General features: G+C 52.3%; 1 protein-coding gene across 7 annotated transcripts in view; it reads right to left on the bottom strand.

Annotated features, from left to right (window-relative positions):
• TTC7B (tetratricopeptide repeat domain 7B) overlaps positions 1-19,986 on the bottom strand; it is a 272,717-nt gene that overhangs the window by 163,165 nt on the left and 89,566 nt on the right. For 6 of the 7 annotated variants that reach the window (XM_018053841.1, XM_018053837.1, XM_018053838.1 and 3 more), the window contains exon 5: positions 14,988-15,109. In XM_018053841.1, coding sequence (XP_017909330.1) covers positions 14,988-15,109 — 122 coding nt within the window. Of the gene's footprint in view, positions 1-14,987; positions 15,110-19,986 lie in introns of those variants that run through there. The other variant, XM_018053843.1, reaches the window with a different exon arrangement.

Genomic DNA, 19,986 nt, shown 5'->3' with positions numbered 1-19,986 from the left:
GGACCCAGAGACTGAACCTGGGTCTCCCGCATTGCAGGTGGATTCTCCACCATCTGGGCCACCAGGGAAGCCCAATGCTGAGGAAAATGAGGTGGAGCAGAAGAGCGGGCTGGTTGGACCACACGCCTCTGGTGCCAGTTAGGGTCCTTTCAGGTCGAAACAACACTTCCCACCCCACTTGGCCTTTGCGAGTTAGCTCCTGTCCACTGATTCATCTTCAGGCTCTGCTCAGGTTTCTGCTGGGGAAACCTCCCCTGCCTGCCCACCAGGCCCAGGTCAACCTCCTTTGCAGATGGAGTCTCACAGCAATGGGTTCCTTGCCTCCTGAGCACCATCTTGGGGTATCGTCATACACCAGGAATACAAGGACCCGGGTTCTTTCTGAGAGCAAGCAGCACATCTGGCTGCTCACCATGTCGCCCCCAGCACCTGGAGAATGCTCGGCAGGAGTCGGAGCTGAGCGAGCCCTGGCAGAACGAGCGAGTGTTATAACGAGCCATCCGAAACTAAACAGAGGTGGCAGCGCTCCTCACTCCACACTGCACGTTCCGGCTGTGTCTGTTCACCGACGACACCCCGCCCAGAGTACGACCCGAGAGTCCGCCGGCTAACGCTGCCATCTGTGTCAGAAAACTCCAGAGTCACTCTCCGGTCGTATCCAGAGTTACTGGGAAATATATATATTTTTTAAAAAGTTAATTTTGATTTTGAGACACCACTGTCACGTAACCATCTCTTTTGGGGGAACTTGCAAAGTGAAAGGCTAAATTTAAACCACAGTATTGCCTTCTCCCTTGCGAAGACTTAAGCCCACCTGTAGTTATTTATTTTCCTGTTGGACTAGAAAATCCACTGGGATCTTGTGCTGTCTCTACCCTAGCTCCTGGCACATAAACGTTTGATGGATGAATAAATAAGTGGATGAATAAACAAAGAATCTCCCCCCTTCCCCCCCCATTAAAACAGAAAACCACTAGACAAAATCTTGGATAAGCTCAGGGTGAAGAACTGGGGTAACTTCCTGCAGCTGCTCATCTTCAGGGAATTCCAGCTCTGAATGGTGGCTGACGGGGGCAGCCTGCAGCTGGGAGAACCAGGCGGGGAGGGGCCTTGAGAGCTGCCGTCAACTGCCAGTTAGCTCAGCAGCCCCCTCCCCTGCCCTCCCCATCTCCCCGCCTGAAGCCAAGGACCACCCAACACAGAGGCACCCACCGTGCTGGACGCTGGTAGCGCTTCGGTGACACACGCCTCTAACACTCAGAGCACGCAGCACTTATGAAGCGCATGGAAAGCGGTCCTGGAGTTTCATAAGGAAAACTGACAAAGATTCCTTTGTTTTCGCATTAAAGTCTTGACGGCATTAAGGGATGAGCCAGACCCAGTCTACACTGAAATGAAGGACAGACGCCTTGGCTGGCGCTTCTTACGTAAATGATGACCCCTAGGACACGACTGAGCGACTTCCCTTTCCCTCTTCACTTTCCTGCATTGGAGAAGGAAATGGCACCCCACTCCAGTGTTCTTGCCTGGAGAATCCCAGGGACGGCGGAGCCTGGTGGGCTACCGTCTGTGGGGTCTACAGAGTCGGACACGACTGACGCGACTTAGCAGCAGCAGCAGACTGACTGTAAAAGCCCTTATTTTCTGAGTGTAATGTATTCTTTGCTGCCCAGCTCTCCATCTTCAAGAAGGGCGCACTAACTGGGCAGCTGGTGCCAGCGGTGAGGGAACCGGGCTGGGCTTTGAGAGGCGAGTTAGCAGCACGGCCACCAGCTGGCTAGGTGACCCTGGGTCAGTCACCCTGCCTTGTTTAATCCCTCCCCCCTCGTTTTTAACACTTTCAGGTTTATAACCACATTGACAGGAAAGTACAGACATTTCCCATATGCCCCCTCACCCCAAATACACAGGCGTCAGCAACATCACTCACCAGAGCGGTCTTTTTTTTTACACCAAGGATGACCTTCACTGACGCATGTTCATCACCACAGTCCACGGTTCACCGTAAGGCTCACGGTAAGGCTCACGGTAAGGCTCACGGTAAGGCTCACCGCAAGGCTCACGGTAAGGAAGGGAAGAGCGCTGCACATTCCGAGGGTCTGGACTAAAGGCTAATGACACTGATCTGTTACCGCGCCTCCCTGGTGGCTCGGCGGTCAAGAGTCCGCCTGCAATGCAGGAGATGCCGGTTTGACCCCTGGGTCGGGAAGATCCCCGGGAGGAAGAGGAAATGGCAGCCCACTCCGGCATTGTTGCCTGGGAAATCCTGCCGGGCCACAGTGCATAAGGTTGAAAAGAGTCAGGCAAGAGTTAGGGACGCAACAGCAACAATCCTTCACGACAGCGGCACACGAAGTACTCTCACTGCTCCAGAAAACTTACATGTCCTGTGCATTCATCGCCCCTCTCCCCCAGACTCCTGGCAACCGCTGATCTTTTTACTGTCTCCATAGTTTGGTCTCTTCAAGAATGGCATATAATTGGGATCTTTGCTTTTCCTTTGAAAAGAGAGGTTCAAAGCCTTTACGTCTGTAAGAACACTCAGGGCCCACCCACAGGGACTGAACAGTTCTGGGTGGCAAGTTACTCGCTTACGACTGTAGCTCTGCTTCCAACACGCAGCTCTGCAGCCGGGCCCGCCCTGCAGCACGCGGAGGCACAGGGCTCACGTGCAGGGTGCTCATGGGACGGCCACAGGTCTCGGGCTCCTTGTCACGGTGAACCCAGAGTCCTGTGGCGTGTCGCACACAGATGAGTCATTTCTGCAGGCAGACTGCTCTGAACACAGCTCCACACTGCCTTGCCTACTGCTTCCCCAACCAAAATGGAAACCCCATCACGGCAGTGACTGGGTCTGACTTGTTCACTTAGAACAGTGTTTGGTGCTAGTAGATAACCTAGCGAGGTTCTAGATAAACATTTATTGAATGGTCATTCAACATGATTTCTCTGGGTCTCAGAGTTCTGGTCTCTAAAGGACCCTGATTTTTTCTTTTAATGTGAAAGCGAAAGTCGCTCAGTCATGTCTGGCTCTTTGCGACCCCATGAACTATACTGGACTGGGTGGCCTTTCCCTTCTCCAGGGGATCTTCCCAGCCCAGGGATCAAACCTAGGTCTCCCACATTGCAGGAAGATTCTTTACCAGCTGAGCCTCAAGGGAATTTTTAATGTGCTCTAACTCATTTCAGACTCTTTCGTCCACAATGCAGTACTTGGATGCAATCTCAAAAACGACAGAATGATCTCTGTTCGTTTCCAAGGCAAACCGTTCAATATCACAGTAATCCAAATCCATGCTCCAACCATAACCCTGAAGAAGCTGAAGTTGGACAGTTCTATGAAGACCTACAAGACCTTCTAGAACTAACACCCAAAAAAGATGTCCTTTTCATTATAGGGGACTGGAATGCAAAAGTAGGAAGTCAAGAAACACCTGGAGTAACAGGCAAATCTGGCCTTGGAGTACAGAATGAAGCAGGGCAAAGGCCAATAGAGTTTTGCCAAGAGAATGCACTGGTCATAGCAAACACCCTCTTCAACAACACAAGAGAAGACTCTACACATGGACATCACCAGATGGTCAACACCGAAATCAGACGGATTATATTCTTTGCAGCCAAAATGGAGAAGTTCTATACAGTCAGAAAAAACAAGACCAGGAGCTGACTGTGGCTCAGATCATGAACTCCTTATTGCCAAATTCACACTTAAATTGAAGAAAGTAGGAAAACCACGAGACCATTCAGGTATGACCTAAATCAAATCCCTTACGATTATACAGTGGAAGTAAGAAATAGATTCAAGGGATTAGATCTGATAGACAGAGTGCCTGATGAACTATGGATGGAGGTTTGTGACATTGTGCAGGAGGCAGTGATCAAGACCATCCCCAAGAAAAAGAAATGCAAAAAGGCAAAATGGCTGTCTGAGGAGGCCTTAGCTGAGAAAAGAAGAGAAGCGAAAGGCAAAGGAGAAAAGGAAAGATACACCCATTTGAATGCAAAGTTCCAAAGAATAGCAAGGAGAGATAAGAAAGCCTTCCTCAGTGATCAATGCAAAGAAATAGAGGAAAACAACAGAATGGGAAAAACTAGAGATCTCTTCAAGAAAATAAGACACACCAAGGGAACATTTCATGCAAAGATGGACTCGATAAAGGACAGAAATGGTCTGGACCTAACAGAAGCAGAAGATATTAAGAAGAGGTGGCAAGAATACACAGAAGAACTATACAAAAAAGATTTTCGTGACCCAGATAATCACAATTGTGTAACCACTCACCCAGAGCCAGAAATCCTGGAGTGTGAAGTCAAGTGGGCCTTAGGGAGCATCACTATGAACAAAGCTAGTGGAGGTGATGGAATTCCAGTGGAGCTGTTTCAAATCCTAAAAGATGATGTTGTGAAAGTGCTACACTCTGCCAGCAGACTTCGAAACTCAGCAGTGGCCACAGGACTGGAAAAGGTCAGTTTTCATTCCAATCCCAAAGAAAGGCAATGCCAAAGAATGCTCAAACTACCGCACAATTGCACTCATCTCACACGCTAGGAAAGTAATGATCAAAATTCTCCAACCCAGCCTTCAACAGTACCTGAACCGTGAACTTCCAGATATTCAAGCTGGATTTAGAAAAGGTAGAAGAACCAGAAATCAAATTGCCAACATCTGCTAGATCATCAAAAAAGCAAGAGAGTTCCAGAAAAACATCTACTTCTGCTTTATTGACTATGCCAAAGCCTTTGACTGTGTGGATCACAATAAACTGTGGAAAATTCTGAAAGAGATGGGAATACCAGACCACCTTACCAGCCTCCTGAGAAATCTGTATGCAGATCAAGAAGCTACAGTTAGAACTGGACATGGAACAACAGACTGGTCCCAAATCAGGAAAGGAGTATGTCAAGACTGTATATTGTCACTCTGCTTGTTTAAATTATATGCAGAGTATATCATGAGAAACGCTGGGCTGGATGAAGCACAAGCTGGAATCAAGATTGCCAGGAGAAATATCAATAACCTCAGATATGCCGATGACACCACCCTTATGGCAGAAAGCAAAGAAGAACTAAAGAGCCTCTTGATGAAAGTGGAGGAGGAGAGTGAAAAAGTTGGCTTAAAACACAGCATTCAGAAAACTAAGATCATGGCATCCAGTCTCATCACTTTATGGCAAATAGATGGGGAAACAAAGGAAACAGTGACAGACTTCCTCTTCCCGGGCTCCAGAATCACTGCAGATGGTGACTGCAGCCCTGAAGTCAGCGGAAGCTTGCTTCTCGGCAGGAAAGCGATGACACACCTAGAGGTGTGCTGAAAGCAGAGCCGTTTCTCTGCCGACAAAGGGACACATCGTCAGGGCTGCGGTCTTCCCAGTGGTCACACTCGGTTGTGAGAGCTGGACCGTAACGAAGGCAGAGCACCAGAGAATGGATGCCTTCGAACTGTGGTGCTGGAGGACTCCTGAAAGCCCCGTGGACAGCAAGGAGATCAAACCAGTCCATCTTAAGGGAGACCAACCCCGAATATTCACTGGAAGGACTGATGCTGAAGCTGAAGCTCCAGCATTTTGGTCATATGATGCGAACAGACAGCTCATTGGAAAAGTCTCTGATGCTGGGAAAGATGGAGGGCAGAAGAAGAGGACGTCAGAGGACGAGATGGCTGGACAGCATCACCAATGCAATGAGCGTGAACTTGGGCAAACTCTAGGAGACGGTGAGGGACAGGGAGGCCTGGCGTGCTGCCGTCCGGGGGGTCGCAAAGATTCACGACTGGGGACAGAACAACAGCAGCAACAGCCCATTTGGATTCTGGGATTTTCAGATTCCATAAGCGACCATCAGCTCAACTACTATGAGATGTTTTCTTGTTACTGAAATGACTCGTGTGAAGTTCTTAGCACAGGTGACTGGGTTGACCCAAAATCTTCCAGACTCAAGACTGCCTGAAGGACAAGAGGCATCACCGGGGTGGGCGTGGCGGCCAGGCTGCGGGACTCACACTGGTCCAAAAACTTCGCCCGAAGTGGTTGTGAGTAAAGGAAGCAGCCACCTACACGGCCCCCCACTCTCTCCATCACCCCATCTTCCTCTCAGTCAAACGCACACACGGTTCTTGCTGAGATTACAGTGTAGCCTATGGCCAAAAAGCAAGTGAAATGAACCACATCCGCCTGGCGTGGGGGCATGATTCTTTTGGCACTAGATTCCGGCCAAATGAACCACCCTAGTCTGGGCTCTTCCGGATACCCCACCCTTCTCCACACCTGGAGAATGAATTCCCTGCCCTTAGCCTCATTTTTAGCCTTCCGCCATCTTTCCACCACCCACCCTCCAGCAAGAAGCCAGCTTGGAAAACGAAACGGGAAGGAAAAGAACACTGCAAGCGCCCCGCCTCTGACGGCACCCTTGCGTCCGCGCCCCTCTCCGCCGGCGAGCTGCCGCTCTGACCGTCCAGCGTGTCCCGGCCCGGTCCCGGCGCCTCTTCCGCTCTGACCGTGCAGCGTGTCCCGGCCCGAAGCCCCGGCCCGGTCCCGGCGCCGTGCGCGGAGTCTCAGCCCGGCGCCTCGTCCGCTCTGACCGTGCAGCGTGTCCCGGCCCGAAGCCCCGGCCCGGTCCCGGCGCCGCGCGCGCAGTCTCAGCCCGGCGCCCTCGCGGACACCGCAGCTGCAGTCGCGCCGGTGCCGCTCGGGGTCTCGGGGACGCCTGCCGGGCCCGCCGTGGCTCCGTGGGCCCCTGCCCCCAGCGCGGCTCCCGGGGCTCCCGCGGGCCCTGGGCTCTCTGGCCTCTCTCCTCACGCTGGCCCTCCCTGGCCCCGGCCGGTCCCGGGCTTTAAATACCACCGGTGCGCGTATCGCCCACCCGGGGCCTCGAGCGAGGCCCCGCACCCTCAGGAGGGAGCGCGCAGCCCGCACACGCCCCCGGGGCGCGCACCGCTCTCCCGAGGGCCACCTGTGCCTCGCCCCACGGGCCCCTCGCTTTCGCGCCGCTGACGCGGGGCTGCCTCCCTGGACGGCCTCTGCTCCCCCAGCGGCCGCCACCGCAGCAGACCGCCTCCCTCAGGGCCAGCCAGGCCAGCGGAGTCTGGGCCTCCCCCCTTGGCCCTCCGCTTCCAGCCCACCCGGCCGTTCAGACTGCTCAGCACGGCCAGCTCTTCCCTGGGGCAAGACCTCGCCCGGCGCCCGCTGCTCAGCCCTCTTTCTCCTGCTGCCGCCGGCTCGCCTCCCAAGCCTCGGTCTCCTGCCGCCTCCTCAGGAGGCCTCCCCGGCCACCTCGCGCAGCACGCGCCCTGTTATTTGCTGCACTCTTTCATCTTCTAGCACTCGCTATGATTTGTGATTTTAAGCACTGGCTTTACTCGCTTATCGTCCCCCTCACTAGGCTGCATCCTCCCTGAGAACCCGGGCTACGTGTCTTCTGTTCACCAGCTCAGGGCCATGCACCGGCCCGGCCCACAGCAGAGCTGTGTTAGCTGACTGACTTCACGTCCTGCATGCCAGGTCCTGTGCTGGGAGGTTTATAGAAAAACCTGTGTGTTTCTACACACGCCTCCGCCCCAACCGGAGTGGCTCCCTCATACCCTGCAGAATCCGTGCAATGCTGTATCTGTGCTAAGCCGCTTCAGTTCTGTATGGCATTTTGTGACCCCATGGACTGTAGCCCACCAGGCTCTTCTGTCCTTGGGATTCTCCAGACAAGAATACTGGACTGGGTTGCCGTTTCCTTCTCCAGAGGATCTTCCCGACTCAGGGATCAAACCTGAGGATCCTGCGTTTCCTGCACTGACACGTGGGCCCTTTGCCACTGAGCCCCCTGGTTTCCCACAGTCCTAACCCCATGCCCCTACCAGCTGGTTGGAAAGTACCCCCGCCTCTCCCCAGCCTGCACCTACGTCACCTCAAGCCCGCTTCTCCAAAGCTGCACCCCCCCTTCCCAAATCTGCAGCCGTCTCAACATGCAGCTTCCTGTCTGCCGCTGTGGCAAGCTGGCCTTCCTCCGTCACAACATGCACCGACTCTTCTGAAACTGCTTGCTTTATTTAATTCTCAGAAACAGAGTTCTAGGAGGCCAGGGACTTTGTCACCCTTTCTCACCATTAAGGCCCCAGTGCTAAGAGCGGGCCCAGTTCCTGGCAGGGCTACGCGCAATCCTCATTAAATGAATGAATTAATACCGAATGAATGAATGGGCCTGCGAACTCCAGCTCAGTTAAAGTGATTAGCTGTTCTTCCAGGGTTCGCTCCTTTTTTAAAGAAGCATTGAACTTATTTAGATGTGTCGGGTCTTGGCTGCTCACGGGACCTTCTCCTGCGGTGCATGGACCCTGAGCGGTGGCACACGGGCTTAGCTGCTCTGCCGCACGTGGGCTCCTGGTTCCCCCACCAGGGATGGAACCTGTGTCCCCTGCCTTGCAAGGAGGCTTCTGAGCTGCGAGCCCAGGGAAGCCCCCTGCCGTTTTCTCTCTGCCATCACCTTTAAAGTGACGTGTGACGTCTTCCCTGTCTCTTTTCTCCTATTGTCTCCCAGAGTGCAGGCTCATTCCCTTTTACTCTCCGAATCTCTTGAGAAATGTCACATACAAAAAGTTGATATATATTAAATAAATGCTTACTGGAAAAGTGTCTGAATTTTCTCTTCGACTCTTAATGTAAAAATGAGTGTGCAGTTGAAAAAGCCACCACTTCTATCATCGCCAGAAGGAAGACGTTCTGAAGGCAAGAAGGCGAAGGACAGGGCCAAGTCGCTCTGCTCTGGAGCCTGGAGAGACCAGCGCATCCAGCGAACGCCACCTGCCTGGCTGCAGGAGCCTGCCTGAAGCTCCTGCTTCTCTGGGGCCATAAACCCAGGAAGCTCAGCACCCAGGGGACACGGCCAGCCGCACGGCCCTTCTTCCTGCCTGCTGATTCCAAACTACACTGAGCAGGGCTGAACGGTTGCAAAGTCAGCAAGACAACTGGGGAAGTTCAGAAGCTTCTACAAGTCAAAGTGTAGTGGTAACTAGTGGTCTAGCTAAAACCAGCACATGGTGGTGCCACAGAGTCATAACCAACAGCCCAGTCCCTGGGCTGCAAGAGATCGAGCCAGTCCATCCTAGAGGAGACCAGTCCTGACTGTTCACTGGAAGGACTGATGCTGGGGCTGATGCTCCAATACTCTGGCCGCCTGATGGGAAGAGCTGACTCACTGGAAAAGAACCTCGTGCTGGGAAAGACTGAAGGTGAAAGGAGAAGGGGACAACAGGATGAGATGATTAGATACGATCGCTGACTCAATGGACATGAATCTGAGCAAACCCTGGGAGACGGGAGAACAGAGGAGTCTGGCACGCTGCAGTCCATGGGGTTGCAAAGCATCGGGCACGACCTAGCAACTGAACAACAAAAACATCCTGGTGACTGACTGTGATCCCACAATCCCCCCTGTATTGCCTGGCCTGACTGCAAGCTCCTCAGGGAAGCCCAGAGTCTGACCATACTGCCTGCCCTCCGACGCTCTCCAAGTCAGGGCCTCCCACACAGAACTCTCGATGCGACCCAGGAAAGAGTACAACCCAGCGGGCGTGTCTCCCAGCTCAGGCGCTCGTGTGTCTTCCCGCGTTAATTCATCCCCACCCTCACCGTCCCTGTGCTGCCCTGGCGGCTCAGTGAAGGGAAAGCGTCTGTCCGCCTGCAGTGCGGGAGACCCGGGTTCAATCCCCGGGTGGGGAAGGGCCCCTGGAGAAGGGCATGGCAACCCACTCTAGTGTTCCTGCCTGGAAAATTCTGTGGACAGAGGGGCCTGGTGGGCTGCAGTCCGTGGGGCCGCAAAGAGTCGGACACAACTGAGCGACTTTCACTTTCACTTTCCCTGAATTAAAACCAGTTCAGAACCGGGGAAAACGCACACCACATACAGTCCACTTGGCTTGCCCAGCACGCCTGACATGCCGACAAGGGGCAAAGCTGCTAGAAGTCCCCTCGGCCCCTGTTCATGAGGCATAGTTTGTTGCTGCTCAGTCGCTCCGTCGTGTCCGACTCTGCGACCCCATGACCTGTGACCCTCCTCTGTTCGTGGGATTCTCCAGGCAAGGACACTGGAGTGGGTTGCCGTGCCCTCCTCCAGGGGATCTTCCCGACCCAGGGATCGAACCTGTGTCTCCTGCATTGGTAGACAAGTTCCTTACCACTGAGTCACCTGGGAAGGCCAAGATAAGGTTGACTATTCCTAAATCAACGTGAAGCAAATAAACAGCATCCCGACGCAAGCTGCTCTGGCAATTCTGGCACGAGGACTCAGGCTGCGGGGGTGGGGTGGCACTTGTCTCCTAGAAAGCTGCGGGAGCCCCAGGCCGCTCCTCTGCCCTGGCTGTGCTGCCGGGAATGCTCAGCCCCTCCTCCCTTCTCTGAGACACAGCTGAGGCCCTCGGTTATTACGGGTTATCCAGGCTAATCGCAATGCCTCTCGGGCAGAGACCACATGCACCAGCGGTCACAAAGAAACGCCCTTCCTTGAGGACGCTGCTGCGTGAGGCTCTGCAATCAAGTGGACAATGCCTGCCTCAGGAACTGGAGTCTGACCTGCCTGTGGTCCCGCTTCCAGTTGGAAAGCCAGCCGGGCATCATCGTCAGCGGAAATTACAATTCACCACTGCCCGCCCGCCTGACGCTGCACCACGTGCTCCACGCGTTCTCTCAGTTGCACCTCACCGCACCTCTCGGGGGTTTTGGCCAATAAAGAAGGGCTTCCCGGGGCACTAGTGGCAAAGAGCCCGCCTGCCGATGCAGGAGACATAAGAGCCGCGGGTTGGATCCCTGGGTCGGGAAGATCCTCTGGAGGAGGGCATGACAACCCACCCCAGTGTTCTTGCCTAGAGAACCCCGTGGACAGAGGAGCCTGGCGGGCTACATTCCACGGGGTCACACAGAGCCGGACACGACTGAAGAGACTTAGCACACACACGTGTGCACACACACACACACACAGAGAAAGAAACGGACACCCAGCTGGGAGGAGGGCCGGCTCCTCACCAGGTCCTCTGGTTCCAGCAACCACTCGGCCCCCATCCGAAGGCCTGCCACAGGCAGGGCAAGCTGAGGATTTCAGAGCAGCGGCCCTGGCCCTCTGAGGCCAGTGTGCTCTGGCTTCACCTCTGCAAAGTGTCAGTTCAGTTCAGTCGCTCAGTCCTGTCTGACTCTTTGCGACCCCATGGACCGCAGCACGCCAGGACTCCCTGTCCATCACCAACTCCCGGAGCTTGCTCACACTCATGTCCTTTGAGTCGGTGATGCCATCCAGCCATCTCATCCTCTGTCGTCCCCTTCTCTTCCTGCCCTCAGCAGCAAAGCCTCAGCAGGATGTTTTTTAGCCTTAACAGGCCTGCTGCTGCCACCCAGAGGGACGAGAAAAACAGAGGTGAGATCCACACGGGTGTGTGCCAAGTCAGACCACGCCCAGGATACATGGGCCGCATGAGAGCAGGTGCTGCCTCCCTCCAAGGAGGCCAGAGAGAAAGGGGAGTGAGGAGGGGAGGGCTGAGGAAGGAAAGGGAAGGGAAGGAGGGGAGAGAGGAGGGGCGGGAGAAGCAGCCGGAGAGGGTCTGGCAGGCGAGGAGTGTGATGATGGCCTTCCGTTGCTCAGTCGACTCTGACTCTTTGCAACCCCTCTTTGCAGCTCACCAGGCTGCCCTGACCTTCCTCCAGAGTCTGCTCAAACTCATGTCCATTGAGTTCATGATGCCACCCAACCATCTCATCCTCCGTCATCCCCTTCTCCTCCTGCCTTCAATCTTTCCCAGCATCAGGGTCTCTTCTAATGAGTCAGTTCTTCGCATCAGGTGGCCAAAGTATTGGAGTTTCAGCTTCAGCATCAGTCTTTCCAATGAATATTCAGGACTGATTTCCTTTAGGATGGACTGGTTTGATCTCCATGAAGTCCAAGGGACTCTCAAGAGTCTTCTCCAACACCACAGTTCAAAAGCATCAATTCTTTGACACTCAGCTTTCTTTATAGTCCAACTCTCACATCCATACATGACTACTGGAAAAACCATAGCCTGACTAGATGGACCTTTGTTGGCAAAGTGATGTCTCTGCTTTTTAATATGCTGTCTAGTTTTGTCATAGCTTTCCTCCTAACGAGCAAATGTCTTTTAATGTTATGGCTGCAGTCACTGTCCACAGTGGAGCCCAAGAAAATAGAATCTGCCACTGTTTCCACTTCTTCCCCTTCTTTCCCCATGAAGTGATGGGACCAGAATCTTAGTTTCTGAACGTTGAGTTTCAAGCCAGCTCTTTCCGTCTCCTCCTTCACCCTCAGCGAGTGGCTCTTTGGTTCCTCTTTGCTTTCTGCCCTTAGGGTGGTGTCATCTGTGTGCCTGAGGTTACTGATATTTCTCGCAGCAGTCTTAATTTCAGCTTGCGATTCCTTCGGCCCGGCATTTCACATGACGTATGCAAGTGTGATGAGAAACCACCACAGTGCAGGCTGGGAACCACCCCAGCCACGCCTCATCCTGGGTCAAGCGCTTCTTCATGAGCCAGGCTGGACGGTGGACGAAGCCACAGTTTGAGGGTCCGACTGAAGCCCAGCACACAGCATCTCCCCTGCAGCGGGGCAGAGCCAAGGGGACTGAGGTCATAAGCGCAGAAGCCAAGCGTGTGAAACCCTGGCAACACTGCAGGGCGTGGGTGGACGTGGACAAGACGCCGCCACGAGGGTCAGCGACCGGGCGAGAGCACGCGGTGAAGGGGAGAGACGCAAGGCAGCAGGGGGCCCAGGGCCTGGCCCCAGGGCCGGGGTCTTTCTGAGAGAGCCCCAAGATCACCGGCTTGGAATGAAATAGCTGAATATATTTAAGCATATTTCTAAAGTAAAAGATATGCTTCATCAATTGTGTGTCTCTCATTGCTAAACTCACTATGATGCATCTTCCTATCCCTGAAAATCACTCAATTTCTGTCCATTATATCCCCCCAGATACATATTTTTCCAATGTAGAAACACAAAAAGGAGTGAGACAGCAGGGCAGCAAACACATCACAGGACGGGAAGCCCCCGGAGCCCATCCACCTGGCCGCACGTGCCCTGCAGACAGCGGGCGGGGGGGGGCGTCACTGTCAGATGCCCCCCAGGTGTGGCCCTCGGGCCCTGGGTGACCCACCACGTACGCAGCCGATGGCACTGGGCACTTCCAGGACCTCCTGCTGGTCTCTTCCCTTCCCCTGTACCTTGTGGTCTCAAAACTGGCCTCCGCCTCCACCCACCCCAGCCAGGTCTTGTCACTGTTCCCAGCCTCTGCCTTGAGGAGCTCTCCCCAGCCGCTGGCTCAGGGCCTCGCTGCTCTTTAAAGCCCAGCAAGACAAGCAAGAGGACACGCAAGGAGGGAAAGGGGCTTTGAAATGGAGCCGTCCCCTAACCCTGACTGTGCCAATGGGCTTCTCCTCGCGCTGGGCTGAGATGAAACGAGGCTTGAGTCAGGGAGCAGCTCCAGCACGTGGTCCGTCACCTTCGTGAAACTTCTCATCATCACTTCCTGTTGGGTGCTGGGGGCATCCAGAGGTTCAGGACAAGAGGTCTGAGCCCAATGGCCTTGCTCCTTCCTGCTCGATGAGCAGGCTTCAAACAGGAAGTAAGCTGGCAGGCCCACACTCATCAGTCTCACACAAAGCATTTCCAACAGAAGCTGCTGGTTGGGGGTTTCTGAAAGTCCCAAGGAAACTCATTCCAGCCTCTGGGCTTGTCCATCAATCACGCGCACTCTCAGTTACAGGGAGGGAAAGCCAGGTTGGAGTATCCTCTGTGATGACCACGATTTATCGTGAAAAGGAAGAAAGAAGATCGCTAGGAAAATATTCCCATGTTCTGTCCCTTCTCCCTCTATGACAGCAAGGAAACTAGAACTCAAAACTCAGCCTGGGGGCCGAGCATCATCACTCAGACAACCTCAACCAGAGACAGATGAGATCGAGCTCAGAAGCATCTCTAAGCGGAAGCATCTCTAAGCCGAAGCCGCCAAGCCATTCCGAACCTTGAGGCGCTTACTGCAGCGTTTTGTGGGCCCTGCCAATCCGAACCTTTGGAGCAAAGCGGGCCTTCTCCACAAACAGTTTAACAGGATCTGGAAATAAGCACTCACTCTCCAGGGAAACGGAAATGGAAGTACATGGCTCTGGGCCCCGAGCAGGGATGAAGTCCGGCTCCCGTAAGCTATGCCCCAAGGTTTGAAGCTCTTGAAAATGAAGAGCGGGCAGTTCCACAGTTCCAGTATCCCGCTCAGAGCTCTGCGGGATCGTTCCTAGAGAGGGGCCCCCCGCGCGGCCTCGGCGGAGCTACGGGGGTCAGACACCTACTGTCGGTCCCCACGGACACCTATCCTGAAGCACAAGGTCAAAACAAGGGGCAGCTGAGGGGGTCTGAACAGCATCATCGCGTTTCTTGTAAGGGCAACACAGGAAGGTCAGCAAACGTCAAATGCACCCCGCTTAAGCCTCCAAAAGCCCCTTTCAGAGGCAGCTCAGGGAGGAACCAAACCGGCAAGGCATTCCAGCCACATGTGCTTTCGTAAAAACCGTCCGAGACCCGGCAGTCCAGTTCTCTAAAGGGACCGGCCATTCAAAGGGAGGCGATCCTGTGGGCCAGGGCTGCGCACTCACTAACGTGTCCCGCAGCAAAGCAGGGAGGCCTGGCAGGACCGTCCCACGGGGGCAGGAGAGTGGCACCGTCCCCACGGGGGCAGCAAGGCACGCGGCTGCGCCCCCCTCCCCTGGCCCCAGGGCTCCGGACTGAGACCCGTGTTCACACTGCCTTCTCCCTCCTTCGAATCTCCCAGGAAGGCGACAAGCCAGGTGGAGAAGAGACGAAAGAGCCTGCGCTCACTCTTTCTTCAAGAAATTCCAGCTGTGGTGTGTATTTCAAACTGCTTTAGGATAATAGCCAAACTGAACACAGCATGATGAGGCTTTCTGCTCTCCGTCTGTAGGAACGTGATTTAAAAAGAGAAGACGGCTTACCCATTTTTGAAATAGAGGACATGGGCTCTCTGCAGTCCCGTTTCTAGGAAAAAACCTAGTTCTTGATCGTGGGGAGCAGGGCCAGGCTTAGGACTTCTGTTCTGAATATTAGAAAGTATTACCTGGAAGGGGAGAAAACCGGAAAACTAATCAGATCCACATGCAAGCCTACTTCCTTCACATCCTATCCGCAAACGCGCAGCTGGACTTGAAAGATCAGTGCGCGGCGCTGGGTGGGGAGGAGAAAAGCGCAGAGGGCTTCTGTGCGGCAGGGGCGCGCGTTCCTGCTGCGCGCGGATGGGCGGTGACGGGCACACGGTGCCAGCCGGAGCCTCGGAGGTTCGGCTCTGCAAGGCCGAGATGCTGACAGAGAGGCTCGGCGGCCAAGAAGCAGGTGCAGCAACGGGCGGAAACGGCCGTCGCCACCAAGGGCTGAGGTCACAGACGCAGCCCGCGGCTTCGGCCCTGCAGGCTGCTGAGCTGCAGAAAGGGCGGGAGGGGCCTGTGACTGGCCCGCGGACTAGCCAGGCAGCGACTCCCCAGGCCCCAGGGCTGCGGCGGCGCTCGCCTGCTCTCAAGGACAGAGAGCTTAAGGAAAACGACCTCGGCCCCCTTTCTCCCCACACCTGCCTGCCTGTCAACGATAGCGAGGTTTTAAAGGTCGGCGTGTTTAGCCTTGCCAGAAAGACTGCCACCTACTCAAGGGAAAGATTTGCGAGTGGAGTGGGACATAATGAAGGGTAAACACACATCGACCGTTACAAGGGTTACTCTCTTTAAGCTCACGAGTCAAATAAAGCATTTATCAACCTGAAGCTACTTGCGGCCCATTTAGAAACCACACAGATGCTCTCCAAACATGCTGCCAACATCGACTGCACGTCAGCAGCTCTCCAAAATCCCAGCTGTTAGCCAAACCCCCGATATTCTGGAGGTCTTGAAATGATCCTTGCAGGGGAATTAAGGCAGCTGCTGGGTCTGTACCTTGCGAGCCCTGGGGTTGCGGGGGTGGGTGGGGAGACGTAGAAGATACATACAATGAACAGTATGTTGTCAATGACACCCAAGTGGGCAGCCCTCGCATTTGAACTACATCCCAGCATCTTATCAGAAGTGCCTGGCTCCTTCCTGACTTAGTGCTTGGCTCTGCAAGTGCTAAGAGGTGGGCGTTCCTCCTTCCTCTGGGCACCGTCCTGTTTGCCCGGCTTTGGCTCCTCCCCCAGCCGCCCTCTAAGGGAGCCAGAGTGCAGGGCACCCCTCTGAGCCCCCATCCCCTCCTCTTACGTCTCCCGGACGACCTCATCTACTCCACGCTGCCACCTGCCCGCTTGATCGTCTCTAGTCCAGACTTCTCCCAGACTCATGTCTAAGTACTTCCTTGACATTTCCACGTGGAAGTCCAACATTGAAACTTTTTAAAAAATCATCTTTCATTTGTTTTTGAGAATAGTTTTCAATTTTTAAAAGCTCCATGATTATTTTAAAGCAAAAAAAAAAGAAGTACCATACAAAAAAAAGGAAAAGCAGGACCAAGTTCTATCACATAGCAATAACCAGTGGACGCTGACCGAACAATAACCCATACGTCTGCCTACACAAGTACCAACAGGAGAGAAAGATAAAAATCATTTCACAAACACTGAGACTGTGGTACGTGCTGGTTTTAAATTTAAACCATTACATTTAATTTTAATGAAATTTAACAGGTGAAACAAAAGGGTAACCAAAGTAAGCACTCAATTTCAGAAAAACGTATTTTCTAACACAAAGTTCACAGTCTCTCTAAAATTAAAAATACACCTATATTTATCATATGTACGCGTGTATAATGTGTACGTGCATGTGTGTGTTACATGTGTAGACAGACAGAGACAGAGAGACAGAGACGGAGAGACAGAGCAAGAGGCAGGGAAGAGAGACAGAGAAGAGAGAAGAGAGACAGAGGGTCCCTTCTCTCTCTTCTTTTTAATGTTCATTCCTTTGGTTGTGCTGGGTCTTCGCTGCGGTGCCCAGAGTCTCTGATCTTCGTCGCGGCATGTGGAACACTTAGCTGTGGCGTGTGGGATCTAGGCCCCCAGGGCTCACGCCCAGGCCCCCTGCGTCAAGAGCACGGAGTCTCAGCCACTGGCCCACCAGGGAAGCCCCATTTTGCTGTTGTTGCTGTTCGATTGGTAAATCATGTCCGACTCTTTGGGACCCTGTGGCCTGCAGCTGCTGGGCTCCTCTCTCCGCCACCGTCTCCAGGAGTCTGCTCAGATTCACGTCCACGGAGTCAGTGACACCATCCAATCGTCTCATCTTCCGCCGCCCCCTCTTTGGCCATCAACCTTTCCCAGCCTCGGGGTCTTTTCCAACGAGTTGGCTCTTTGCCTCATTCTTTTATCATCCACATATTCCAGCTCCGCACGGGATCTGTTGACCCACGGCAGCAATAAGGAAGCTGGCATAGCCACACCACCCTCTCCAGCGCCTTCTCCTCGGCCTCGTCTTTTGTTACAGTACTATTTTATATTGTCAAAATTCCTAACAACTATGTCCAACCCCATAACTGGTTTTCATCAGTTGTATATTAAAATGCATCCTAGGGGTCAGACACAGGTAGGGATTAAGAGGTACAAACTAGTGTGTATAAAGTAAATAAGCTTCAAGGATATATAGTACAACACAGGGAGTATAGCCAGCGTTTTATAATATGTATAAGACTATAATTCTAAATACTATAAATGGGATTACAGTAACTATAACAGAATACCACCTTTAAGAACTGCGAATCGCTACACTGCACACCTAAAATTTATATAGTACTGTACCTCAGCGATACCTCGATCAGTCAGTCAACAAAATGCATCCATCGTCTCTTTAATCCTCTATTTCAAACCAATTCCTGCTTGGTGGAATACTGCCCCAAAGGGAGCCACAAGTCCTACACTCTTCCACGTTCAGGAACGTCTCCCTCTCGTCTGTCTCTCTAAACCTGGCTGCAACGTTCTTGGATTTCACACTTTCCCTCCCTCAGAATACGACAGACGACACTCCCATCAGCAGCTCTGAAGGCTGCTGTGGACGCTTGGAAGGCAGCCTTGCTGTCCTCCCTGCAGGCAGTCTGCAAAGAGAGTCCTTTTCTCCCTGAAGCCTAGAAACTCTCCCAGAAGCTGCCGTGCCAGCCGGCGCTCTGCGTCCACTGCTCTTGGAACAGAGCATGAACTCTCTGTCTACAAATTCAGATGTACAGGGTCCAGTAAGGCACGGGAGTCGGGCTGCCATTCTGAGCTCGAAGCCCTGCTCTGCCTCTGTGGACAAGTCACAGGCTCTCTAAGCTCCACTTTTCTCATTGGAAAAATGGAGACGGCTACAGAATGTTTCACTCAGTGTAGTCCTATGGACTAAACGGAGTAATAAATGGATAGAACACTTGGCACAGAATATACCAAGTGCTCGATAAAGTCTTACTTCTTTGAGTTCAAGAATTTCTCTTTGATCATATAACTGTATTTTTTTATTGTTTTTTTTTTCCACGTTATTTTTCAGGAATACTAACTGTATGCACTGTCTCAGCTACTGTGGCTTTGTAGAAAGTTTAGAGACAGGGAAGTGTGAGTCCCTCAACTTTGTTCTTTTTCAAGAGTGTGTTCTGGCTCTTTCGGTCCCTTCCATTTCCATATTAATTTATGAATCAGCTTATCAATTCCTGCAAAAAAAAAGGCAACTGAGATTTTGATGGGGATTCAGTTAAATTTGTAGATAAATTTGGAGAGCACTGTTACTGTAACAAATTAAGACTTCTGTTCCATGAACACAGGCTGCCTTTCCATTTATTTAGGTGTTTTTTTTTTCATTTCTTTCAACAGTAATTTATAGTTTTCAGAGTATAATGTTTGAACTTCTTATTATTTTAATCTTTTTTGATGCTATTATAACTGGAATTATAATTTTAATTTCACTTTGTTAGTGGATACAAATAAAAATGATTTTTGTATACTGACTGTATCCTATAAACTTGTTGAGATCATTTGTTATAGTTCTGTGTGAATTCTTCAGGATTTTCTATAAATAAGAACATGTTATCTGCAAATAAAGATAGCTTAACTTCTCCCTTTTCAGTCTGGATGCCTTTCATTTCTTTTTCCCGTCTAATTGCACTGGCTGGAACCTCTAGTCAACAGAAGCAGTAAGAGTAGAGATCCTTGTCTTCCTCCTGATCTTGGGAGGAGAGCATCCACTCTTTCCCCATTATATATATGGTTAGATGTCTCATGGGTGCCTGCTATCAGATTGAAGACAACAGCTTCTATTCTTAGTTTGTTGAGTTTTTAATCATGCAATGTGTTGGATTTTGCCAAATGCTTTCCCTGCGTCTGCTGTACTGAGATTATCATTACCGGGCAGTTTTTTCCTTTATTCTATCGAGACGTTGTATTACATGACTGATTCCCATATGTTAAATCACCCCTGCATTTCTGAAATGAATTCTTCTTGTGGTATATTATTTTTTCTAAATGCTGCTAGATTCAGTTTGTTAGTATTTTGCTGAGGACGTTGGCATCTATTCGTAAGAGACTTGTTGTTTAGCCAACTCAGTCTCGTCTGATTCTTTATGACCCCATGGATTGCAGCCCATCAGGATCCTCTGTCCATGGGATTTCCCAGGTAAGAATACTGGAGGGGTTGCTATTTCCTCCTCCAGGGAGTCCTCCCACCCAGGGATGGAACCTGCATGCCCTACATTGCAGGGGGTTCTTTGCCGCTGAACCACCTGAGAAGCAAGTAGGGCTCGCATAAATCTAGTCAGGGAGTGTTTTACCCCATCCTATTGTTTGAAAGCTTTTATAATACTGGCGTAATTTCTCCCTTAAATTCAGTCTCTCTTCATTGAAATCACCGTAGAAGACAACTTGACCTGTAGTTTTCTTTATGGGAAGGTTTTTAATGATAAATTCAATTTCTTTCATTCATAATTCAGCCTCCCTGCTCCTCCCTCAAAGCCCCTAGTCAGCTTTGC

This window comes from Capra hircus, chromosome 10, assembly GCF_001704415.2.
Source record: "Capra hircus breed San Clemente chromosome 10, ASM170441v1, whole genome shotgun sequence".
In the NCBI taxonomy this organism is placed as follows: domain Eukaryota; kingdom Metazoa; phylum Chordata; class Mammalia; order Artiodactyla; family Bovidae; genus Capra; species Capra hircus.
The sequence above is the reverse complement of the archived record's forward strand: the minus strand, read 5'-3'. Positions and strand labels throughout refer to the sequence as shown.